The sequence below is a fragment of the Amborella trichopoda genome, chromosome 2 (genome assembly GCF_054954075.1).
Source record: "Amborella trichopoda isolate Santa Cruz 75 chromosome 2, AtrichopodaSantaCruz75HAP2 v2.0, whole genome shotgun sequence".
In the NCBI taxonomy this organism is placed as follows: domain Eukaryota; kingdom Viridiplantae; phylum Streptophyta; class Magnoliopsida; order Amborellales; family Amborellaceae; genus Amborella; species Amborella trichopoda.
This window is the reverse complement of record NC_142337.1, coordinates 53,471,023-53,497,889: the sequence shown is the minus strand read 5'-3', so window position 1 is coordinate 53,497,889 and position 26,867 is coordinate 53,471,023. Positions and strand designations below refer to the sequence as shown.

Below are 26,867 nucleotides of genomic sequence, written 5' to 3'. Positions count from 1 at the left end.
AATAATTGAAGACAAAATGCTGATGAACTCATAGCATGTAATAGATATCAATGTTTTAAAATGCGGCGATGCGGTCCAAATGCGGGTGCATCACCTCGATGCGGTCAATAAAATTAAAAAATTCTAATAAATATCAAAAACTAGGTTAATGTGTAGAAAAATTATGGAGGTGGTATATGTGACAGTAGGTATCTAATTTATTCATTAACTCCAATACAGTGTTTAAAACATCGGTGACCCGATCTGGAATCGGGCGATCCAAATCGAGTATTGGCTAGACCGTTCTGGATTCAGCTATAAACGGGATTCCCCATCTTTCCTGTACAAAATAGGTAAGATGATGTCACTATGCGGCAGTATGACATCATGAGCCGACGAGTCTCATGAAAAGCTGGATATGTCACCGATTCGTTACAATAAACTCTAATTTATTTATTTTTGAATATTTTTCTACAAGGGTATTTTTGAAAAAAAATTCAAAACAACGGGCAACTGCCCACCTCTCAATAAATACGACGTGTCAAACTGTCCCCCACCCAGGAGTCCAATTAACCTATGTGCGACAAAAGTTGGTGGCCTAAAGCCTTTTATAGAAGTGAATTCGCCTTGACATTATCGATGTGGGACAATTCCCACTGCCTTTAATGCATGCAAACTTTTATATGCGTGGCCTATAGACTTTATATGCATCAAATTTTGCATGCAATATTAACTTACTATAAAGAGAATAAACTTTTCATATATACGTGACAAAAATGATGGTTTTTTCCTCTCTTTTATATGAATGAAAACTTTATTAATAATGGCGTGCAAACTTTGTTATGTATAGCAAATTTTTATATGCATGCAAACTTTCAACCCAAGTGTGATTCTACAGTCATGATTAAAGTAAATTAAATAGTTTATAAATAGCGCTCTCTCTCTCATATATACAATGATGCTTAAATTAAATGCTCTATAAATAGATCTCTCTCTCTCTTATACAAGGACATCTATAAAATAAAATGGTCTATAATTTTTTTTAAGATGAATTATATTTATTTATTTTTTATAATATACAAATATAAAGTACATATAATTAAGCTTTAATTACATATAATTACAAAAATAAAATTTCATATAATAATTTACAAAAATTAACATAATTATCTGGAATTGTTGTTTACTTATGTTAGTAACTTAATATAAGTATGCTAAACTTATGTCAATAGAATTATTTTTATATACATTAAAATTATTTTTAAATTATATGGAAGTGTTTTTTAATATTTTTAAATTATTTTGATGTAATATTCTTATACTATATTATAATTAATAATTATACAAATATCTAGACAGGAAAACAACATCTCAATATTCACGTATTTTTACAAAGTAACGAAAATACATAATGCACCACTCCTAATTTCTTTTAGAAACTAAAAGAACAATATTTTTAGAGATTTATAGTGATTTTTTGAAAAATATTTGGTATAAAAATTGTTGATTCTGCCGATTCTCCGATCCGATCTACCGATTCTGCTAATTCTCTGATCCGATCTACTTATTCTCCGATTCGACACGGGTATGGGTGAGAGCGATTCGAGTCACCGGTCCGTTTTTTTAGACGTTGCTCCAATATTATCAGTTGTCGGAGACTCTAAATCCCCTGATATAAGAAATTAGAAATCGAAAGTAGAAACTAGAAACTTGAAACTAACTTTGTAGAAGACATTAGACCTTAGAAGACATCATCTAATCAAACGTCTTCAAAAAAACGCTCAAGCTAATCCCAAATCGACAACCCAACCAACACCTAGAGCAAATCGACAATTTTTTTCAAAAAATAATTCTGCCAATTTTTCTTTTCCCTCGTCATTTGATCCAAAAACAGCCACATTTGTGGCCTTTTTTTGGGTTTTGGAAGGGGGGGTGACAAAAGTACCCATGCTCGTGGGTACTATTTTCGCCGACGAGCTATGCGGCGGATATGCACTATGTGGCCACATATGCGGTGGGATGCGGGGCGCATCCCACCAAAGTGCATATGCGCCCCTATGCGATGCGCTTTGGGGCGCATAATGCATTATGTGGCCGCACATGCAGGGATGGGGCCACATTTAAACAATGATAGATATAGCTCATAAATAATGGATATTCCTATGAACAACCACCATGATGATGAAAGTTTCCATGTGCAAGTTTACTTCATAGAAAAGCAATTATTCCTATAAAGAGCCACCACAATAATTTGAACAGCATGTGCTACTTTAGAGCAACATGCTATAAGAATTTTCTACTAAACATAAGCACCTTTGTATTTTTTAATAACAAGGTAGAATACTGGCTCTTAAACCACTTGATTTCGCACAACTAGAATCGAGAACTTTGGCTAAGGATGAATAGTTACAGTTGTAATTTCAACAATAAGAAATGGATAATCTGATATTAGTCGTTCTATATCATAACTGTTTAGCATCAAAACCATAACGTGAAGGTCCTTTAAGCTGTGCTTTTCACTGATCATGAAGAAAAAAAAGAAAGATCCCCTTCTCAAGTCTAGAGTCTAGATTATGCTCAGTAAGTGTATAAGAGGGAGTCTTTTATTTAAGTCGAAAGGCCTAGAAATGGCATTTACTAGATATTTGGGGGGAGTTATTATTACCACCAGAAAGCCTCCAAATACGTGTTTTTGGCATGACCTTTTCTAATACAAACGCAAAAAAGAAACCTGGGAAGCAGGTTTTATTTCTGAATGGTGTTTTCAAACTCTTAGCATCTCCTACAAGAACATATGATTATTGAGAGGGCAATGCAAATCTTCATGATTCAAGCCAGATGAGTGGCTGGAGGAAGAAATCAGAAACCAAGAAAAAAAAAGTAACATTATAAAGGAAGATTGCTACATCACCACTATGCAGCTAACAGTCTGCCATCAAGACAAATCATGTCATGCAATCCTGTCCCGTTCTAAGTCGTCGTCATCGTCAAAGCCTTTTCCCAACAAAGGCTTCATGATGTGCAGGGACAGCATGAAGACTAGATCTACTGCAAATTTGCAAATTACAGAAAGATAAAGCGGCTTAGAAAACCACCTGTTCTTAGATAAATACATTTCTTCATGATGTGCAGGTACAACATCCTCATCAGCTTCATCTTCATCTTGAGCAACAGCTGTGTGATCTCCCATCCCAAGATTTTGAAGCCATTCTTTGACCTTCAATATAGAGCCAAGGAAAAGCTTTCAATTTATGTGCCATGAAGATACAAGGCTCATATTACTAACTGTTAACGATCAAAAAAAAAAAAAAAAACTGTTCAGAAGTACAAATGATATATATCGCTTGTCGAACTTCATGATAGGCCACAAGGGGACAGATTCTAACTTTGCACAGAAACACAACATTCAGATAAAGTTACGGACCATAGGAAATTCTCTGAAATAAATTAAATATTAACAATACTCAACAAATAATCAAAATAGTAAAAGATGAATCACCCAATCACCTGCTCTTGCTTCTCATGAAATTCCTCGATAAATGCACGCTTTTTCAGAGCAAAATGTAAGTAGATAACTTGTGAAGCTTTCTTCAACAACTGCCATTTGAACTGGAGAAAACAACATATAAAACAAGAAAACATGAAACTCAAGAATAAAGTATGGCGTTCATTTGGAGTACGCATGCCAGTAAAGAAAGTGAGATAAGTAATATACATATATATAACCTAAAATATAAAATAGGATATAACCTAAAAGACAAAGTGATATATATATATATATATATATATGTTTTTGCCATTTGTATGACCCCAAATTTTGCACACACATTCTCTTCATCCTCATAATCAATCCTACGAAAAAAAAAATTCAATTTGCACCCTAGATATGGTCAAAATTAGTAACCTCCAACAATGAATTTCGACCATCCATTTGGAGAACTTCAAGATCTAGGCCTTATCAAATTCAAAATTACTTTTTTAGCATTGTTAATCTAATGATGATAATGCTCTATAAAAATTTTGGGAATAAAAAAATCATTCTAAGGCCTATATCTAACCATCTCACTAAAATGGATGGCTTATATTAATTGGGCTAGAAAAACACTTTCTACGGAATTTTTTCAAAAATTTCTTTTTTGTGATTGTCCTTTAGAATGAAAAGAGTGTACATTTAAAAATTTGTGTCAAACAATGTCTCTAACATGGTTTTTGAAGATGGTTGCATTATACTACTATACAACCGTTGCATGAAATCATTTCCTATCTATCTATATATATATATATATATATATATATATATATATATATATATGGGGCAGTTGTTATATGCATCAGTGGACGCATTCCAACATTAGAGTCCCACGAGGCATAAACATCCATCTTAATGATGGATGTCAATGGGTGGTCCCTCCAAATAAATTCAAAACCAACGGTCTAAATATTTTCTTCATAAAATTATTATTTTCAGTTTTGAAATTTATGTTTTTACATATTCATGATCTCCATCTTAGAGATTATATATTTTTAAAAACTTTGGTCAAAAATCCATCTCAAAAATGAATTTTTCAAAATATGAGTCCCTATATATATGGGGGAGTGATTTCCTGCAACAAATTTATAGTAATTTAATGAAACAATCTTCAAAAACCATGCTAGGGCCATGTGTTTGTCCCCAAATTGTAAACATATACCTTTTCATTTTATGAACAATCATAAAAATAAAAATAAAAAAAACTGAAAATGCATCCTAAAAAGTCCTATAATTAACATAGGCCGTCCGTTTGGTGAGATGCTTAAATCTAGGCCTTAGAAGGAACATTTTCATTTTCCAAATTTTGTATTTGGCTTTGTTATCATTAGATGAACCACGTTATAAGCAAAACATCAATTTTGAGTTCCCAAAGGTCTCGATTTTAAAATTTACCAAATGGATAGTCTAGATTCATTGTTGGAGGGGGGTCATTTTGACCATATATAAAGTGCAAATTGACATTTATTTTTCTTGGGATTAATTGTTGGTATGAAGAGAGTGCCTATTCAAAATTTGGGGTGACACAAATGCCACAAACATGGCTTTCTAGAAGTGTGGTCTCATTGTGTTACAATGAGTCGATGACATGAAATCACTCCCCTATATATATATAGGGTGTGGTTTCCATAAGGTTGCAACCTTAAACAATCCATTTAAGGCGCACCCTCAAATTTTATCATAACATATAATTTTGATGTAAAATATTATTAAGATTATCTCAAAATCTATTTTCAAATCTAATTATAAAATTTTAGAGTCCAAAAATGATTAAAATCAAGTAGATATATATACCTATCAAAATCTTGAAAATGGACGGTCCAGATAATGTGTTATAAGATGCACCATTTCTGGGATTCAAACTCCGTTTTTTTTCCATAGCCATACATCTTGATATCAAGATGCTCAATTAGAAAGCTTTTCAAAATTAAAAGAACCTTTTACCGATGAATTTTTGAGGTGCATATGCAGTTCTACATTTTAAGCTTGCAACCTTATATAAACTTTTCCCATATATATATATATATATATATATATATATATATATATATATATATATATATATATATATATATATATATATATATATATATATATATATATATATATAAAGAGAGAGAGAGGATTTCATATTAAAAACTATACATTCTTCTCAATGGTGACGATACTTCAAGTATTCCCCAATCGAAAATTCTGTATTAAAAAAAACAGTTTCAGATGAAGAAAGTGTGCACCATTAACATTTGTAATATTAGAGACTGCAACCAATTGTAGGTTCATGAGCTCAAGCAGCAAAAGTATGTACAACATTTTGTTTTCACGGCCCCTCACACAAACTAAGTAATGACTGGTAGGCAATAAGCTCAATACTAGTCCACACACAAAATGACTCTCTTATCAAAATTGACTACGTATCTTTCTTTAGTTGGCAGCTTCTCATTATATGAGCACTGACCAGTTTACGCTCCTTTGTACCACAAAAAGATAAACCTGAGATGCCAATCGGCTATCACATTGCACATGTTTACTCCATACTGATACTATCTCACAAAGAAAGAAAGAAACTACCTCTACCATCCCATAACCAGATCCTTGATTCCACTAAACAGATTCTTCCAAAGAATTGTACAAAAACAATTGTTAACAAGAAAATCATAACTAAGGGCAAAACAGTAGAATCAGTGTAAGTTAAACTTTCCTAACCAAGTCTGCACAAAGCTCGAAGTCGATGAAGTATAGTTTTTTTAATATATCCAGATAAAGCCATCAGCATGGTTTGAAATGCATCAAAACATAGGCATTAATTAATCACCACGACCCAATTATAGCCAATCTTAGAAATTATTGAGAATCCTTCTAGTGGAAACGGTGCATGATTTCTATTCCATTTATTTTGATGAAAATTTTGGGAATCCTTCAAGGGGACCAGTTCACAATTTGCAATCCTTTAATGAAACTAGTAACATGTACATGCTTCGCAGGTCCCATTAAAAGGCTATACACAGTGATGCAAAATTTGCTCATGCGATCCAGGGGGCCAACTGCACCAAATAGGGCCTGGGAAGGGCCCTATTCGGTTGTCTCTGGGCATCCGCCTAGGCAGCCCTGGGATACACCTTGGCCGAGGGTGGAAAAAGGACCTCGGCTAAGGGTAAAAAAATGTCATTCTCTTACTCTTCCCCCCTCCCCTACCGACCACCCACCCAAAAAAGGAGGGGCGGCATTTGAGCCCCTCCAAACTTTGTTTGTATTGATTTGGAACTTGAAAAAACCCCAAAAAACATGAACTTGTGTTCTTTTTAAAGATAAAACGAAAAATTCAAATTTTTTGACTTCTTTTAAAATTGAAAATATTAAGACAAATATTGTATGCCACTATGGAGTTATGGATTGGGGAGTTGGAGACCAATACACTATAGACTCGTTTATGTTTTTCACTACGTTTTCAACGATTTGAAATTCTGAACATGTTTCAACATTCATGTGTAAAAAAAGTTAGTTATAATACATATAAATGCAAAAGAATTACAAAATTAACACAAATAACAGCATATATGTGCATTTGGACAGCACAGATATGCATATTTTTTAAAACATTTCACCTCAGAGCACCTGAGGTTCTGAGTGCCTGCCTAGGCACTCGGTCCTAAGCGCTAGGCCGGCCACCTAGGGCCACCTAGCATTCTCTAAAACATTATTGTCTTTCTTTACACTTCACGATTGACTAATTCATGATCATTGAATTGCAATCACTATAGAAGATAGACAAAAAAGACAAAACTTGAAATCAATTACATATTAAGAGGACAAAACTAGGCAAAGAATCAGACAATAATGGTAATTATATAGTACTAACTATATTTGCTGATGTAATTAATATTCTTTTTGCAATTTGCCAATATAAATGGTTTATGGCAGATTTTAAACAACGCCTAAAAAAATCATATAGCAAATTAACATACAGAGGATATTATTATATTCATATTTAATACGTGAAATAGATGGATAAAATAGATAGATAGACATAAGTTACAAATTAATTTACTACTATGTCATGATAGTTACATAGTTATAATTACATCTATTACTAATATATTTAGAGTGTTTTGCCAATTTAAATTATTGTGTTATATATTTCTTTATGATTCTAATTATTTTCATAATAATCATAATATCAATTACAATATTACCCTTATGTTATTACTATTATTATTGATAATATTCATATAGGTTACAATATTTTAATTAACTAATAAGTGCAAATAATAGATTATTTATAGTCAACATAATTTTTTATAATAGTTAGATAAGATATGGGAACTTATGGTTTTACGTAGGGTATGGCCCTTGATAGAGCTAAATGGCATAACAGGATTCATGCAGCCGATCCTAAATAGTTAGGATAAGGCTCTGATGATGATGATGATGATTTTTTTAATAGTTTTAGTTGCAATTGTGAATAATGAATATAATTACAATAATGTTATCATCTATATACAAATTTCTACAATTGTCACTACATTAAAATGTTTTATTGAAGCATCCAAGAGTATATTTTGGTGAGTGCAACAATTGTCACTACATTAAAATGTTTTATTGAAGCATCCAAGAGTATATTTTGGTGAGTGGAAAAAATAGCATACAAATATCATTATAATTATTAAATACTATATAAAACATAGCTTATTGTATTGCACTTATTTATAATTAATATTCATATATGGATATAATTATACTAGTAATTAATTATATTTTTTTGAAGTAGAAGAATTAATTATAATTATTATCACCATTATATTAAGCATAATCATGTTATATATTTATTATATTATACATATATGGCCAGAAATAATATGACAATTAATATCATATTATTGTATAAATAATAAGATTTACTATATTCTTTGGTTATTACAAATTACGAAAAATATTATATGATAAGATTGTACAATATCTACCGTCACAATGATTTGTTAAAGAAATATATTTTAACTCTTAGAGTGCAATGACCGTGTATGATGCTCTAATAACTTATTCGTGTAGGAGCCATTGACAACTTAATGTGTGGATGTTCTAAGTTATAGGAAGGACAGAAACAAATACTCTGAATATTGATGATGTAGTTCAAAATTTAAATACCATAGGATTATGGAATTTTAAGTTTTAGAAGACAAGGATGAGGTTTGATGAAATAGAGACTTGCACCAATGAAGAACCAAAACCAATACTCCAAAGTCCGAATATCGATGATGTAGTTCAAAATTTCAATACCATAAAATATAGAGTGTTAGAATGTAGAAGATTAGGGGGATGGGGTTTGATGAGATAGCACATAGAAGAGCGAGAGAGAGAGAGAGAGAGAGAGAGAGAGAGAGAGAGAGAGAGAGAGAGAGAGAGAGAGAGAGAGAGAGAGAGAGAGAGAGAGAGAGAGAGAGAGAGGACAATTACTATTTCTCATGTTAAAAGAAAATGATAATTGATATTTCCCTCAATTACTATTTCTCATTTTAAAAGAAAATGATAATTGATATTTCTCTTTGAATTTAGTAATAGTAATAAATAATAAATATATAATGCATAATAGAATATATACAAAAGAACTAAAATGGTAAACTAAGAATGAATATGACAAAATGGGGAAAAAAAAGGAGATACTTGTTGCTCGAATAAAGGGGTTAATACATAAATAGGTACATAATGCATATTGACAAGTCAAAACTCACAATGCATTAAAAAAATTTAATAATCGCTTTGAACATATCTAAATTTGAAGAAAAAGGCACTTGAAGTTTTCATATGTAAGGATTTATAGCACCGGGATCAACATTCTCTTGTTAAAGTAGTTCCACTTTTTTTATATTTTTTTGTGAAAGTGAAAGTAGTTTCCATTTTCTTCCCCATCAGATTTTCTTGGAAGATGACTTCAATACGTCACCAATCATCTTCTGAAACTAGACATGGCGAAGGTTTCCAACACCCATGGCACACAAGAACTAGTCTAACAAGTTGAGCAAACCAGGGGAAAGCAAATCCATGCCAACTACCTTGAAGCTGCTAATGAGACATGCTCACCCAATCATTCCTAGAGGTAGAGCTAGTTTCAGGATCTTGCCAAAACAAAGATCGTGACTACTCAATGTAAATTTAGATCATTAATCCACACATATAGGTATGTGGTCATTCCATACATCCTTTTCTTGAGAAGCATCATTCCTTCTATCGCCATGAACACATTTTTACAGTTGTCCTAATCCTGCCACATGAGGGCCCAATTATCCATTTTAAAATTCAAATTTCACCCAATTTTGCAGTCCTAAGATCTGGAACTTCTCTACAATTAATCGAAACAAAATTCAAATTCAAAACTCACAAAGAGGAACCTATATCATTTAAATTTTGCAGAAGATATACAACAATTCTAAATGAATATTAAATCCACAATTATGTAATCACACACTTACCGGTCTCATTTTAGGATATATTATATACTTCAACCTCCATGAAGAAATCTCCTGAAGCCATTAATGACTATAACTTATCTCAACCTAAATCAATAAAGCACTGATAGGCCCCCATATATTGTTAAATTTAATCATATAATGCTTAGATTTCAAAAAAATAAAATACAATAAGAACCTTTGGGATGTCGTTAACATATATAATTGACATCAACCAAGAACATCAATATTCCGACAGAAATTATTGCAGAGGAAGCAACTAATGCTCAAATTCCATACATAAAAAACCGATACAATTAGAAAATTTTGAAGTCCATTAACCACTAGAATTAACAGTAACCCAAATCAAGAGAACATCAATGAACGTACAGATATTGTTGCAGAGCAATCATACAATGCTCAAATTTCACACAACTAAAACAAAGAAATGCAATTCAATAACAAAGTTAGGGCAAAATCCATGCCTGCTTGTACTGAAATTCAATGGTGTAAGAGAGCAATATGGGGCTGATATCACTTGCATCTGGTCTAGAAACTGAGACAATGGTAGCCTTAGGCAATTCCTCGAAAATCCATTCAGGTTCCTGGCCTTGCCTAAATGAATGGAACGATGAAATTGCAGCATCTGATTGCATTTGAAAATAGCGATGATGATGATGATGATGATGGCCATCGGAGATGAAATTCTCCGAAGCCTCCCTTGACATTGCCATGCTCTCATTCCTTTTGTCCTATAATTTCATTCAAAATTCACCATGCTTATTAAATATAATGAACGAATTTAGCATGCATCCTTCGATCCCTGATCATGGGAACAAAAAAGCAAAAGGGAACTCCCAATTAGAAAGCAATGAATGGATAGAATTAAGAATCCCTTGCAGGCACAGAGAGAGAGATGACGATGTCAAAATCGTTTTAGAGAGAGAGATTGTTTTGGGGGAAGTCCTGGAAGAGAGAGGGGGAAGCGACTGGAAGAGAGAGAATGTAGAGAGAGAAACGGTTGGTTCGCGTCAAATTTTCCCCCTCTCCAGCACACCTCAACTCGCATACATTTCCACCTGCCGTTCCGTTCGCTCCAAGTTGCAGTAAGAAAAGTGCTTAATGAGTCGGTCGACCCTTATTATTTTCGTACGGTCTCTCTACCACAGGTACGTCAAAGTTGCCTGCTCGATCCAAATTTTTAGGGTTCCATACATAAACTCAACCGTGACAATAATTTAAATTTAAAATTTTTTATACAATATGAATATTATTTTTTGAATTCTTTTCTTTATTTTAACTTGTAGTGGATAAAGCATTGTTTTTTACACAATTAATGATATTTAAATATGGTTTTTATGTTTCCATGTAGAAATGAGTCACCTCTTAAAAATATATTTTTGAGATGAATTTTTTTACTTCATTTTTAAAGACATAATCTTGGAGATCATATGAAAAAAAAAAAAAAATTTAAAATTTAAAATAATAACTTTATAAAAAAACATTTACATAATTAATTTCAATTGTGTTTAGATAGAACACATATTTAAATCCATCTTTCCCATGGATGCTTATACCTTGGGGACGGTAATGTAGGAACGCGTTCCCTGCCACCTGACACAACTTTCTATAATTTTTTATTAAGTAGATAGACAAGGGACCGCACGGTAATAGGTGAGTAAGCTGACCCACCAAAACCCTATCCTTTGTAGTATTTCTCACTCAAAAACGGGTGGGAATAATAAAACCTGACTAAAATCTTGACCGAGAAGAATGTGGGCAGCGCGTGGGCATTTTTCCATTAAATACCCGTCACATTGACGAGTTTGTACGTGTGCCTGTTGAACGGCTCATATATATACGTACGTGCGCATTAGATAATCTAGACCGTCTACTTTCCCTTACTTACCCGAATCGGTATCTACTATTTTTTGAAGACTAAGATGGATCTCTATTATTGTAATTGGCCCAGGAGCATATGCTTTATAAATAGAGCAATGATCCAATATGCTTTGGCGCCGGCGGCATTGAAGGGGAATAAGATTTAAAATTGGAAATTATTTCTAATCTTTTTTAAACTTTCAAAAATTTTAAACGTATTTAATTTTTTTGTTTATTACCTGCATTTTTCTTTTGGAAAAAGTGTACATAAAATTGTCACCTTAAAATATAGAATTAAAGTCCTTCAAAAAATGTTGAACCATCTCGACATCAAGATATATATAGACAGAGAATAAAAGATAATTGAAATCCAAAAAATAGTACATCTTGCAATGCATTATCGAAACTGTCTATTTTCATCTCTTTGATTTGAACTGCTTTTAGAGTTTAAAATTTTATCATTAAAGCAATAATAAAGGAAAAAGTTTATATAAACTTGAGGCTTTTAACAATCAAATAAGGCGCACCTCAAAAATTTCACTAGAAGAGGTTGTTTCGATACTCAAAAATCCTCAAATTGATCATCTCGACCTCAAGATTCATAGACATAAGAAAAAATGAACTTCAAATTTCAAATTTTGAAAATTATGCATCCTGTAATATATTTTTGGACTCTCAATTTTCAATATTTTAAAGTGTTCATAGATCTGCTCAATCTACACTGTTTTAAAAGCTTTAAGTTTTATAATTAAAAATAAAAATAATTTTTTTTTACCATCATAAAGATTTTCAGTATTAAAAGTATATATTCCAACACTATTTGAAAGCTTTGCTTGTATCCTTGGCCTTATACAGACCACACCCAAGAATAAATTATGGCACCATCCTAAGAATTTTCAATACGAAAATTACATATATGATTAAGTTTGGAGGTGCACCTTAATTTGATTGGTTAAAGCTGTAACTTTATACACCCATACCCTTTTTTGCTTGCTTTGTGAAACCAGAAAATTTGAACTTCATCATTTGGTATATTCTATTCTATAATATATTTAAAAAACCAAATCGACGACCCTGATCATCCATCTTAAAAACTGTGTTAGATCGATGGATCGACGTGTCAAATTGGCGAATCGGCCTAATTAGCAAGTTTGGGCCCAATGTTTTTTAAAAACACACTATAAATCTCTAAAATAGTGTTCTTTTAGTTTCTAAAAAAAATTAGGAGTGGTGCATTATATACTTTCATTACTTTGTAAAAATAAGTAAATACCGAGATGTTGTTTTCCTATCTGGATGTCTATTAACTATACAGTCATATCATTGAAAAAACAGATAGCCAATTTGGATATAAATACATGGTCTAAAATGGAACATACAACAATTAAAATACAATCTTATACCAAAATGAAACACGTCGTTGTTCGTTCTCTTCATCGTGTTGGTGCTACTCATTGAATTGTCTCGACAATACATCTAATCGTTTCATGTATACTTCGCAATTGTCTGAACAACTTGTTATATATTCTATGTAACAATAATAACTTAATACAATTTAAAATTCTATTAATTTTTTATTTCTCTATGAAATAAGTCACTATACAATAATAAATTAGTTGTTAATGTATGTGTAAGTTATAAATATATTAATTTAAAATTACAATCTATATTAAATATAAAAATAGTATAATCTATGCAAAAATAATAATTTATTAATAACATAAGTTTAACAAGTTATTAAGATAAATAAATAATAATAATTTTAATATAATTAATCAAAATTTTATAAATTAATTATATATAATTTATTGCTTTAATTATATATAATTAGAACTTAATTATATATACTTTTATTTTTTATATATTATAAAAAATATTATTAACCTAAAAAAATTATTTTATAGATTATTTAGACGAACTTGCCTTGTATAAACAAGCGAGAGAGAGAGAAGCAATCGAATGTTGACGAACTTGCCCTTTTTTTTTTGAACGCTTGGCACGACCCTAAATAATGTGTTAAGTTATCGTTATCAATGACGACCTTGCCCTTGGTAATAGAAATGTTGTTGCAATCCACCTTAAAAAAAAGTTTTAAAAGTAACTTTAATTTAAACAATAAACGAGTGGTGTTTTTGAGTTGAGCATGATGTTTGGTTAAGAGCCTGCCCTTTGATGAGGTAAGCTTATTATATATGAAATTTTATACCAAAATTGTTAAAAAATTCTAGTTTGTTGTGGCGAAAATTTTGGTAAATTCTGGTTCGCTGTAGTAAATCTCCGTAACATCATGACATCGATTCACTGTAGCTCACCGGCTTATAACATTGTGGCACTGGTTCATTATAGCTCCGTGACGTCATTCACTGTAGCGACATGGCCAGATCCCATTTTATTAATGGATGTAAAATGACTCCAGTGATACGTGATCCAAATAAGGTGAATATGGCCAAATCGGCATTTTTTAACCTTGTATCACACTAATGGAATCACATAGATGCTTGGTCATATGCTTGCACTTCCATGTTTGATTTCACAACATGGAAGTGTGGCCTTTCATACCTCTGCTTTTTAGCATCAAAAGTGGTCTGTTTTTGGAACACTTCTATTCCATAAAAAATAAATAGAAGGGTGGTCTTAAAATCTCCCGTCATTATTTGAAACCTCTCATACTCTTAAAATCTCCGGGCATTAAACATGCCCTAAGCACAATAGTAAACAATTTAGTGCATTTCCATCATTATTTTTCATTTTTTCATTTTTTAGTTAGATTTCTAGGCATATCAAACAACCAATAATAGTGTAATAGTGGGTCTTTTGTGCTCTATTGTAGTGGGTGTGATATATAGAGGGTTGAGTGCACCATTTGGGTGGTTGGGACTCTCATGGACTTGTTAGCTCTATGACAATTATTTATAGAGCTACCAGGTCCGTAAAGGTCCCTAATCATTGTGCATAACAAATGAGCTTCACCCTAACATTAACAAGTTCGTAAAGCCTTTATGAGTTCGTAATAAAGCCATTTTGGGTATTGAAAAAGCAAAAAAATGGGTATGTACTTAATAAACAGGAAAATGAGGTGAGTTTGAAATTTTGAAAATAAGAGGAATGGTAGCATAAATTTCCTAGTAAATAAATCGGGCAAATTCCGTTTGGCTCGCGTAAAGCCAAATCCGAAATTATGCCTCCAACAAGGGTAACTAAATTTGATATAGAAATTGCCGATTTGGACTAGGAATATCAATTTGGATTGGAATTAAAGGGCACTGAGCTAATTATCTCCTAAAATCAGAAAATGGTCTCTGCTTTACAAAAGAATCCATGTTTATCTTTTAAAATTAGAAAATGGTCTCTACTTTACAAAAAAATCCATGTTTAAAATGTTTTTTCAATGATTTGAACTTCACATCATCCAAAACATATAGGAACATTAGTTTTTTTTTGTTTATAAACCCTCCTGCTTCCAACAATATGGGACTAAGGGCCATTTGTCTCCAGGGAAAAAAAAAAAAAAGAAAATCTTGAGAATTATAAGGAGAGAGAGAGATGATTGAGGGTTTCCCCGGGGGTGGAACTTGGGATCTATAGGAGAAATATTATCAAGGGTGAAGAAGCTTCATTTTAAACGAATAAAATTTCTACTTATTCGGTTGGAATCTATTTATCAAAAATGACATAAAAATATGAATAATAGGAAGACTTTCTCCAATTGGAGCATCAATCATTAGAAATCCTTGGAGATTCATGATATTACGGGAAAAATATCTTAGAATTGATTTTAAAGAACTGAAATGCATCCTAAATTACAATGATACCCCCTCAAATGGACATATGTAGAAAACTTTATATATGTAGGTGTGAGGAATCGAGGTAATATTTGAAGGGAAAATATCTTCGTACCTTGTTATTTTTAAGATTCATATTTCCATAGGCCTAAGGTTTCAAAACAGATCTTGAAGTATATAAATCTCATGTTTTATATCTTCTAACCCTAGAGTGAATCCTATTTTTTTTTTATCAAAATAAATTGTAGAATGACTACCCCTTTCCAAATCCATCCTTTCTCTCTCACATATTACCCCCTCTCTCTCTCTCCACACAAGTTTTTTGGGTTTTCCTAAGTGCAAATGTGACTCTGAATATTTGTCTGGTAGGTAACCAATCACACATTCCACACACTTCGCAAATAAGCTTTAATCCCATGGAATATGTAATCTCCACCTAAACTCGTGCAGAGAGGGAGAGAGAGAGTGGGTAATAGAGAGTGTGTAATACTGAGAGAGAGAGAGAGTGAAGAGGCTTGGGGAGAGTCACGGGGGAGAGAGAAAGAAAGAAATTTGAAAGATTGACACGTGAAGAGAGAGAAATGATGGATTTAGAATGAGATGTCTTTCTACAATCTATTTGAGTTAAAAAAATATGATTAAAATGAGTAAAATTACTTTAGGGGTTACAAGATATAAAACCTAGGATTTTTATACTTCAATATATGTTTTGAAACTGTCGGTCATATTAAGCCTAAAAATAATAGGTATAAATATTTTCCCTTATTTGAACCTATGAGTGTATGCTTCAAAGGATGTGCTTTTACACCAACCACAACGATTAGGACAGTAACTCAGATGAAATTTTGCTACATAACGAAAGCAGAAACTGAAATTATGAGACTGGGGTTTTAGAAATCACTGATGTGTATTAGAAATACCATTACAATGGGGCATTGCCAATTCAGAAAGGGATTGGAGGATGTTTGGCCGATTTTCACCAAAAATTAGAAAGCTGCCTAATTCTCTCGATTTTGAAAAAGCAGCGGAAAACTAGTTATATGCAACTTTTCGCTTCCATATTTTTTTTAAACTGTTCTGCTAGATTCCTAATTTGATTGATCTTAATTAGAGGTCGAATAAGGCTAGTCCATTAGACGGTAAATTCATATTTTTAAACCTTGCATCCAACATTGGCCGAATCACAACACTACCACCCCAAATAGTTATCCTTAGTAAAAGACTTTTGTAAGGGTGTACAATACTACTTAAGAAGAAATATGAGAATTTTAAGCTTTTCAATATCTATAGAATTATAGTTGCTCAGTTCTATAATTAACTGTAGAATTGCCTATCGACTGATAATATGATGCAAAATTCTTGTAACGGAATAAAGCCGAGTGACCGCAATAAGTTGCCAGATAGAATTTCCCCCAGGATAATGTTGATCAATGATCATGTGATCGACTCACTACAGCTTCATTGAAGATGGAAACAATCAATTGATCTAATGCTCGAAAATAGCAGGACGGTGATTGCGGAAATTCATGCAAGTTAGTTCAGAATCTGATCATTGTGCAAATGTGCAGGCGGATCGCAATAGAACACACAATGGCTAATATTGTTTGCATGCCTTGATGAGTTCCCATGGTTACCCATACAAAAGGACTTTCTGGTGTATGCAATGCCTCTGATCTTTGGTTTCCCTATTAATAGAAGCACCCCTGCATTTGCTCATTTCATGCAAAAATCTGAAAACAGATTGCCATCAAAAGGAAAAGAAGAACCTAGTCACAGATATAGAACCCTCATTACTAATACAAAAATAGGACAAAAATAGGACATACGTAATGAATAGATGGAAATGGCCACAACACATTATTTGTGCTCTCATTTCAGTTTTGCAGGTGGGAGAATGGGAAAATATTACAAAAAAAGTTCCTTTTTAGAAAAGAAATGAGGATGAATATACATATTACTATACAACTACTGCTCATTTAGGCATTACTTTTTCGGCGCTCATCTTTAAGGGCCTTGAACTTTGCGGCCAAGTCATCGTAATCCGGGAGCTTGGGATGTACATGTGGAGTACGAGACGGGCTATCTCTTAAATCATTGGCCTGAAACGAAACCGACCTAACAGTTTGTCTCACCATGGGGCTGCATCCTGACCGTTCATTTGGCAAAGTATTGGCCCTCATATAAGGAGGTTGAGGTAACTGTTTTGATGAGGCACCCTCTCCAGGTTGTAAGGTACTTCTATCTTCCTTGCTTTTGCCAGGAATTTCTACACCTGCCTGCTGACCACTTAAAGACTCCTTGGATGTTTGGATTAACTTGCCACCGTTATGTGAGTGTGAAGAACGAAGGTTGGTACCATTTTTTTCAGAAAAATATGTACCAACCTTTCCTACAGGTTTTCCATTTGAACTTTGGTTCATTAGGCTTTCGGTCGTGGAATCCAGATGCTCCATAGAATGTCTTTTCATGCTTCCACATGGGTGGCGTAATTGAGGATGATCCTCTGATCCCTTTCCATCATAAACCAATTCGTCGACGAAATTACATTCATGGTCTTCGGCATTACTAATGGGCATTTTGCAGGGGAAATCTCGATTGGCATACAGGGTGTCCTCTTGATTTAGCCGTTGCCTTCTTGATGATGTTCTGTTGCCATTATTGGAGTTTCTTCTTCCATTACTCAAAACCTTACCATTTTCCTGAGTCCTCTTTCTTCTGAATATCCTTCCCTTTGCGGATGGGAGGTCGATTTCTATATACAGGCCCTCTTCCAGTTTCCACTTGCATTTAGAACATTCCATATCCGAATTGTCTTCTTCCGCCTCATCATAATAAAGTGCATATTCCACATCTTTCATGCTCATTGTCAAATGGCAATCTCCTGTGTGAGCACTTTGGGGTGTGTTGCTACTAACTCTCGTGGCCTTCCTAACATCTTTCTGGTTTTGAATTTTCAAAGGCATCTGCTTCGTTATGCGATCACCCTTCTCTTGGGGTTGGAGATGACTTTCTTTGTGATGTAGTTCATGTGATGCTAACTTAACAACTCTGTTCTTTCCCATTTCACTATCTTCTTTGAACTCTGGACAAAATTCTTCACCTCGATCAGTATTAACTACGACGCCCTCTTGGACTTGTGGTGACCATTTCAACCCATGAACAAAAGTCTGCATAGAATATCCATCCTTAACATGGGTGAATTCAAATTCAGGATCCATCTCCATATGCTTACTGAGCATGCCATCAAGAACAGAGGAGCGCACATGAGGTTGTGGTTTTATTACTTGAGAATTTGAATCTCTCAAATTACTAGTGGTTACGTCTGAGGCAGCACGACACTGGCATGAATTCTCCCTCAGTTGTTTCCATGTTGATCCTCTCTCATCTCGTCGGAGATGTCCCCTGTGCTTCTGTCCATAATGCTGGAATGGCCCATACAATTTGGTGGAGTTCCTGTTTGCGCCATTGATACTGCTAAATATAACTTGAATCTCCCTTTCCCCAACCTCCTCATCTCTTCTGGGCACAGATTCTTTCTTTTTAACATGCAACCCCTGGACCTGCATTAAAGTTAATGCATTAATACAGATTGTGCCCAGCCCAAAAATTCCCTAAAACAAGGAAAAGAGGATGCATGCTATAATTCTGTCGACAATGAAAAATCCATAATCCATCAGGTCATCACTGTCCACTAAAATATGAGAGAGAGAGAGAGAGAGAGAGAGAGAGAGAGAGAGAGAGAGAGAGAGAGAGATTCTATGGTCCATCACATTATAATATTACTTCTCCACATGAAAATTTGAAGTCCAAACGAGCTTTTATCATTGAAATCTGATATTTGAAGCAAGAAATGGCCCAAAGAACATGAATTATAAGAACCTCTTGTAGGGGAAGCCTCTGATCATCCTCAACCTTAGGAGGACCCAGTCGAAGCCTGTAGTCTCTTGCCAAGTCAGATATGAATCTGAGCTTATCATCTTCTGATATCGTCGTAGTGCACAGTTTCTCACATATCTGCATGGTAAGGAGAAAGCAGATAGTCACGGCAACTATTGTGCTCTATAAAAATAGTTCAAGCATCAGTGTTATGGTGAGATTTCCTGAAAGCTTCAAATTTCTTCCCCTTTTGTCGGTAAATAACTAAATGACCATATGTTCTATTTAACCTACCAAAAAGTGTGAAACTTTTTGCCCTATTGTACTTTTTGATGGGACTATAACAAGATTAAAGGTTCAGAAATTTGAATCAGAGGAAGGAGGCGAAAGAACATGAAAATGAAGAACAAAGTGATGAAAATTGGGGACATGGGAGGATGCTCTAGAGAGATATTCAGGGTCCTGAATTCCTAACTTTACTTTTTGGGGTTGGGGGCTATTTTGCAAGGTAATGATGCCTTAGTTTTGGTTGCAAAAGGGAATTGGAACCATAATCGGCCTGTTATCTGTTGTTTACTTGGTGGGAAGGAGAGTACAATATCCATCAGTGCCAGGTTGAACTGCCCAGGACAAAGCAATTTTAGGGTATATTGGGGACAGAATGACCGAGGGATTCAAATTGTACAGGAACAGGGCTAATTTGTACAGGAATGTACTAATTTTACAGGACCATTAGCATTGGTATGAATTAGTATAAGTAGAACAATGGACTGATTCTCTTGACACTATCTATGAACAAGTTCAGTGAGCCACTAAACAACATTGAGCTATTAGAGCTTGTTTTCATGGAGAAGATTTACCTGGTCTAAGACTCGAGAGAAGACTAGGAAAATATGATCTAGAGTTTATACTCCCTTGTTGATCAAGAAGTGACTTCCTTAGACCAAGAAATCAAAATAAATAACACCGTGATACGACCTGCCCTTGATCGTTGTTCTCCAACTAATTTATCTATGCTCATATCTAGAAAATCGGTATCTAACGCAAATTCGAGACCATGAAGCAAGCAAATTTTATGATGGTGGTATCCAATACTTGAATGACACAGGCAACATCTTTGTCATACTCGACTTTATCACCGATATCAAAAATTATTCTCTCCCCCTGATAGTTTTGCCCCATAAGCCCATAACAGTTTCTGTTCAAGATAGTATCTAAGTTGTTGGCTAGATGATTGTGGTTTCTATGACCGTAAAATTGTCTTGCTGGAGCATGAGACCTTTGGCCCCAGGTAGGTTGATCACGGTTACTACCTAGATAAATCATAAACTAGTTAAGTACACCTGGATGGCAACTTAATGAAGTAATATTCAAAATTGATATGTCAAAAGGCTATAATCTTATAATTGTCTAGAGTGGGGACTCAAAGTTCAAAAGATCTGTGCCATATGTTAAAGCCTAATCAAAGGTTGTATATCGATCTCTTATTTCTTAATCCTGATCAATGGTGTGGCATATGGTTTCTTCTAGGCCTCTATTGTGAAGGGGTAGCTTTAGTATACTGGTGGCCATGCCTCTCCTTGTGCATGTAATTCCACTCCAAATAGCAAACACAAAATAATGAAAGACATTATAAATCCTGAAGAAACTGCAGATTGATGCACTGGAGTGAAACCTGACGATTCACAAGGCTACCAGGAAACAATTCCACAGCTGCCACTGCAAACTGATGGCCATAGCGCTCTCCAAATAATCGCCGCAAAGGTTGCAACTCAGGAAGGTCTGCACATCTTGCAGCTGCAAATATAAGGCTCGAAACTGCTTCATTTATGTCATTGGGACAATCCCTGAAACCCAAATTGCAATGTAAATTTATTTGCTCATGACATATGGTCCAAATGATAAAACAGATGTGGAGTTATTGAAAAATCCAAAACCATTTATTTTGAACCCAGTGGTTGTAGGGAATCCATTTCATGAGTTAGATATGTTGTTTGAGGCATAGTAGAGGAGTGGATGAATTGAAATCCATAAATGGATGTAAATTGTACTTGTGCTTGCGGATGTATGGAATTTGGCTGAGGATGAATTCACAATAGGTATAAAGTAAATCATATGCAATCAAGATGTCTTGGTCCTTCAAGAGTTGCTCAACCTGCATCGAAGAAAATGACGAGCATTACATGCAATACAGGCAACAAGAACAAAGAAAAAAGTAAAACAAATGGATGGTTGTAATTATTAGAACAATTGAGAATCGCAAGAAAGTGTTATGGGAATGCATTAAAAACAAAAACTTCAATATGATTCAAATGAGCAACAGGAAGAAATTCGACACATTACGCATTTCGTAAGCATATAGCAATCCTTCAATTCATTCTCTGGAGGTTTGTGCAATTTGCCTTACAATGTTTGGAAGTTGCAAGTATTCAAGTAGAACTACGCAATGAAATCAAATTTTAACTGCTGTAAGTTAAATTACTCAATGAAACACATCAGTTTTCTTCCAAATTTTAACTGTTAACCATTAAGGCTAAAATTGGTGAATGCTTCACAATTTTCCCTTGTCTTGATACATTTTATTCTTCATTCTGTTATTAAATTTGTCACAAAGACACTAGTACTTGTCCAGGGAGTAGGGTTAGGAAGGAATTAGAGTGGTTGTTCTAGAGAGAGAATACACGAGCAAATGCACTTTGCTGATGACCACCCATTAGAAGGCAGACCACATCGCCCTTGAGTTGTTTAATAGCATGATCTCTCTTGTTTTTTAGCAGTTGGAGACGGCATTGGAGCTGCACAATTAGGATATTGCTGCTTCAAGAGAAACAAATATTGGGTTCAGGAACTCTTGGTAGCTTAGCATTGATAAATTATATTCAAAATCCAAAGGAAATTCATGGTTGATTACCATGTGGTGGCCTTCGGCCAGCCGAATAGCGACTGTCGTATGGCTAAACATATTTTGAGCTTCATCAAACTCTAGAGAGAGAGAGTTTGAGAGAAAGAGAGAGAGTTTGACAGAAAGAGGAGGTTCGGATGAAGAAATGGGAGGATTTGGAGGAATTAGGCCATTGTTGTCAAGTGGGTGCTGCTCGAGAAAAGGGGGAAAGTTCATGTTGACCTAACTGCTACTTCCTACCAAAACCGCTTCTCAATTCAAATTATTTTAGGTGGAATGGGTGGGGAGACTGGAGACGTGGGCTCAAAGACCTGGTCTTCCCACTTTCAAAAGCTCTCTCTCTCTCTCTCTTCCCCCACTTCAATACTTTGATTCAGTTCAGTCCCTCTCTTCATTCTGAATTTCGACCACGTAAAGGGAAAATAACACCTGCGCCGCGCCTCTCTCTCTAGCGGATCCCTTTGGTTCGTTCAGTCTCTTTCCTATTGTGACTTTCAACTTTGGAAAGTGAAAAATAACGCAAGCCCGCATCTATTTTACCAATTTTTCATTTTTTTTCTTTACACTTCTAGACTTTTGATAATTAATTTTAATTGGAATATACTATTTTATCTGAGATTAATAAAAGAAAACCACACAAATATATTGCAGGAAAACATACAAGAAATTATATAAAAAGGATACAAAATCGTAACTAAAAACAAAGATTAATGCAAAAAAATGCTCAGAATTCAACGAATTCGTCTAACCTCTCTGAGCACACAGGAGAAAGGTCAAAAGGCAAAGTAGTGGACCGATAAAAAAATAAAAAGGTAAAAGATCGAAGATAGAGAGTGTGAGTATATTAAAACAAAGGAGAGAGAGAGAGAGGGGTGATACACGGGCGAGAGCACTGTTTTGGTCACCGTCTTCAAGAAGCTGAGCAACGTCACGGCGTTGCTGCTTCACCACTTGAGCCCGCTTGTTTCTGACCACTTTCAGACGACGCTGCACCTGCCTTATCAGGCTTTTGCTGCCAGAAAGAACCCTACTTCAATGAGAGAGAGAGACTAATGAAGTACAGAATACAGTGAAAGTAACTGATAAATTCCAGAGCAACAGTAGTTTCTAATAAATCCATTCTAATGGATCAAAGAGAGAACAAATTCCATCAAGTAGAGAGAGAAAGCAACAGTAGTTAATAATAAATTCATTCTAGTGGATCAAAGAGAGAGAAAATTCCATCAAGTAGAGAGAGAGAGCGCAACAGTAGACACTTGTAAATTCATTCTAATAGAACAGAGAGAGAGAGAGCGCAACAGCAGATACTTATAAATTCATTCTAATAGAACAGAGAGAGAGAGAGAGAGAGAGAGAGAGAGGACTACACAGCCTAATTTGTAATAAATTCAATGAAATCGCTCAGAAATAGAGAAGAATGCAGAGTAGCTGATAACTTTAATCCGATAAAGATAGAAAAAAAACACATATCAACTTAAAAATTCAATCAAATCGATCAGAGCGACCAGAGAGGAAAGAACACTAACTGATAAAGCTACAAAGACTACTTCAATGACATCGCTCAGAAATAGAGAGGGAAGCAGAGTAGCCGATAATTCAATCCGATAAAGTGAGAAAGAAACACATATTAACTCAAAAATTCAGTCAAATCGATCATTGAGACAGATAGAGGAACAAAGAGACTGATAAATTGCATTCATGAGACAGAGAGTTAACAATACAAAAATAACAGATAAATTCCGGAAATCAGACAGAGAAGCATAAGTAACTGATAAACTCTGTTGATTAGAAAAACCAAAGAATTCCAAGGAACCAGTCGAATTTAAACAAAACAGAGATCAAATTACCATTTTGAAGCCTTTCGCCAACCAAACAGAACCTCGAGCATGGCTACCCCAACCCGTGCTCACTCCCTCTCAGTCTCAGCTCCACCATCGCAGCAAATCAACAAATATATCTCCTCCATAGCTACAGAACCAGTAACAAGAATCAACACCATCTCCTAAAATCTAAATACTACATGCCCCTCTCTCTCACCGTAACTGAAATTTGGATCGCAGAGGCACCGTCCAAATCGGATCCTAAGATATAAAGGCGCGCGAGCGCAAACTAGAAACTTCAAAATTTCAACCCCGGCAGCAAGTGAGAGCAACGAACCGCACTTGGCGGGACCGTTAAAAACGAGGTGCAGGGGTTCGTTACAGTTGGGTGAGCGCTTAGAGAGAGAAAGCACCTAGAGAGAGAGAGGGGGCGGCCGTCGTCAAGTGGGGGACACGAAGGGCCCGAGCGGTGCAGAGGCGCGTGCCAAGCCCTCGGCACGCCCTTGTCCGCCGTGGGCAGTGGCGGTCGGCCTTCTGTGGAAGAAGTGGAAGCGTAAAGGCGCACGTTACAAGTGTAGAGAGAGAGAGAGAGGGAGGGAGGGAAAGAGGAGAGAGAGAGCAAGAGAAGAAGCCCATGGGCAGTCATTATATCAATCCCGTTTGGCGACTTTTTATTGCTTTCTGTGCACCCAGGTCTGGGTGGCTGGGCCCAGGGTCCGGCAGCTGTGCCATTCTGGCAGAGACGGATAGAGAGAGCACCTGGGTTTATGGATTGAGATCGCTTTATGCTTAGCTTAAAGGAGACGCCAGAGAAGGTTCTCTGCGTGGTGGGGTGGCAAATGGAGAGGAGGCACGAGGGAGTTTGTGGGTCAGGGGGTTGGTTTGGACCTTGAACCGTGGGTGGTCTGAGATGAGAGGGGTGGGTGGAACGAACCACGACCTGGGTTCGATCGCAGGGAGTTTTTTATTGCCAAAGGGTTGATTCCCACGATGAGAGGGATGGGGTGGCCCTATTAGTGTTATCTGGTTGTTTTCTGCGACGGGGTGTGATCTAATGATTGTTGATCGATTATAAGGCTATTTGAAATTGTTTTAACTTTGAGGGCACTAACCGGTTTGCGCAAGGTTTCAGCCTTAAACAATTAAAGGCAATGCGCACCTCTTAAATCTAGGTTAAGATACAATTTGTTAAAAATTCTTAGGATGATTCAAGAATCTATTTTTATCTCTAGTTATAAGGCTTTAAACTCTAAAAATAGTTCAAATCAAGTTGATCTTTAAACACGTGAAAATTTTGAAAATAGATGGTCCAGATAATATGTTGTAAGATCCATTATTTTGGGGTTCGATTTTTTTTTTTTTTTACACATGCATATGATATTGAGATGATCAATTAGAGGTTTCCCAGCATCAAAACCACCTTTCCCTTGGATTTTTGAGTTGAGCCTTAATTTTAAGATTTAAGGTTGTAACTTTATATAAAACTTTGTAAAGGAAATTGAAGGGGATTTGAAAATAGAAAATGTCAAAATTAACTAGATTTGAGGAAACATGCGACAATGATGAATGGAACATCCACATCCATCTTCATAATGGAATACATGGATGCCATCATGGCACACTTCTATTAGTTAAACCAATGTTAAAAACCTCGATATGTGGGCCGGATCTAAATCGGTGATCCAAACAAATCTTATTAAAAATAGGTAAAACAAATAAAAAATTAAGATAAGAGTTTATAGGGTGTGGGTATAGAGATGGCATAAGAGAATATTAAGGGATTGTATGCAAAGAGATTATTTACTTTTGATACATAGTGGTCACAATTCTTTACAACCATTTGATGTGAAATTTGATATCTTGGATGTGTCACAAAGCTCGAGAAAATTTCTTTTGAAGTTTGAGCTTTGTCAATGGAATGATTGTTGCCATCCAATTTCACATCCAATGATCAAGAAAAATCATATAAAGTGGGGGTTTCAAAAGGAACCGGGCCGGAACCCACACCATTTCCAAACGATTTAGTCTTGATTGATTTCCATCAAGATCAAAGATCCTTATCGAAAATCGATCGGTTTTAAAACACCAATGTGTAGTATTGTACCATTTCGATATTTACTATTAAAGAAAGGGATGCCCAAGAAGGCAAAGTTATTATCGTTTGGCACCTCATCCTTTTTTATGGGATTGTATACAATGAGACAATATATCTTTTATACAAGATGGTCACAATTCCGTGCAACCATTTGATGTGAAATTTGATAGCTTGAATGTGTCATAAAGTTCGAAAAAATTTCTTTTGAAATTTGAGCTAGATCGATAGAATAATTGTAGCCACCTAAATTTACATCCAATGCCAATATTATTGTGACCACCTTCTATAAAAGGTAAATTGTCTTATTTTATACTTTTCCTTTTATTTATTTTTTTAAACTTCATCGTTGTTTGACAACTTCTCCCATTCATACATATTTTTTAATGACTAATCACAAGCGACAAAAAGTCCAATTAATACAGAGAAAAAGGGTTTCTATTAGGGTTGGGTTAGTTTTTTCAAAGCGAATGTTGTTCAAGAACATTCTTAGTTATTTACTGAAGCCTTTACTCAACCACTGGCACACACACATCTCTCGTGGATGAGAGAGAGAGAGGAAAAAGTGT

At 34.9% G+C, this 26,867-nt stretch overlaps 2 protein-coding genes across 7 annotated transcripts in view; both read right to left on the bottom strand.

Moving 5' to 3' along the window:
• The window catches only part of LOC18431481 (phospholipase D zeta 1), a 65,104-nt gene extending 53,965 nt beyond the window's left edge, over positions 1 to 11,139 (bottom strand). For both annotated transcript variants that reach the window (XR_016049589.1, XM_011624002.3), the window contains exons 1-3: positions 10,431 to 11,139; positions 3,487 to 3,588; positions 3,075 to 3,196 (exon numbers count right to left, since the gene is read on the bottom strand). Coding sequence is in view for 1 of the 2 variants with exons in the window: in XM_011624002.3 (XP_011622304.1) it covers positions 3,075 to 3,196; positions 3,487 to 3,588; positions 10,431 to 10,679 (473 nt within the window). In the remaining variant the exon portion in view is untranslated. The remainder of the gene's footprint in view (positions 1 to 3,074; positions 3,197 to 3,486; positions 3,589 to 10,430) is intronic.
• A 6,244-nt stretch (positions 11,140 to 17,383) lies between these two features.
• Positions 17,384 to 25,248, bottom strand: LOC18431483 (uncharacterized). Of its 5 annotated transcripts, none has more exons than XM_088858548.1 (7): positions 24,620 to 25,195; positions 24,234 to 24,354; positions 23,266 to 23,398; positions 21,536 to 21,639; positions 21,160 to 21,331; positions 19,488 to 19,622; positions 17,384 to 19,168 (listed from the first exon to the last, which is right to left on the bottom strand). In XM_088858548.1, exons 2-7 carry the CDS (start codon positions 24,272 to 24,274, stop codon positions 17,585 to 17,587), a joined length of 2,169 nt encoding a protein of 722 aa, XP_088714674.1. In that variant the 5' UTR covers positions 24,275 to 24,354; positions 24,620 to 25,195; the 3' UTR covers positions 17,384 to 17,584. The 5 variants fall into 5 exon arrangements, with proteins under 5 accessions (XP_088714674.1, XP_011622306.1, XP_011622307.1 ...); XM_011624004.3 differs by having other exon boundaries at positions 23,266 to 23,413; positions 24,620 to 24,974; XM_011624005.3 differs by having other exon boundaries at positions 24,234 to 25,248.
• Between the last annotated feature and the right edge of the window lie 1,619 nt (positions 25,249 to 26,867).

Bases quoted from the DNA above. Each gene is read 5' to 3' on its own strand.
- LOC18431483 (XM_020665487.2), bottom strand. From the start codon at position 22,460: ATGAAGCTCAAAATATGTTTAGCCATACGACAGTCGCTATTCGGCTGG. The intron at 21,332-21,535 runs GTACAATTTACA...TTTGGGTTTCAG, and splicing joins CCATACATCCGCAAGCACAA to GGATTGTCCCAATGACATAA. The intron at 19,623-21,159 runs GTTTCACTCCAG...CTTACCATGCAG, and splicing joins GTAGCCTTGTGAATCGTCAG to ATATGTGAGAAACTGTGCAC.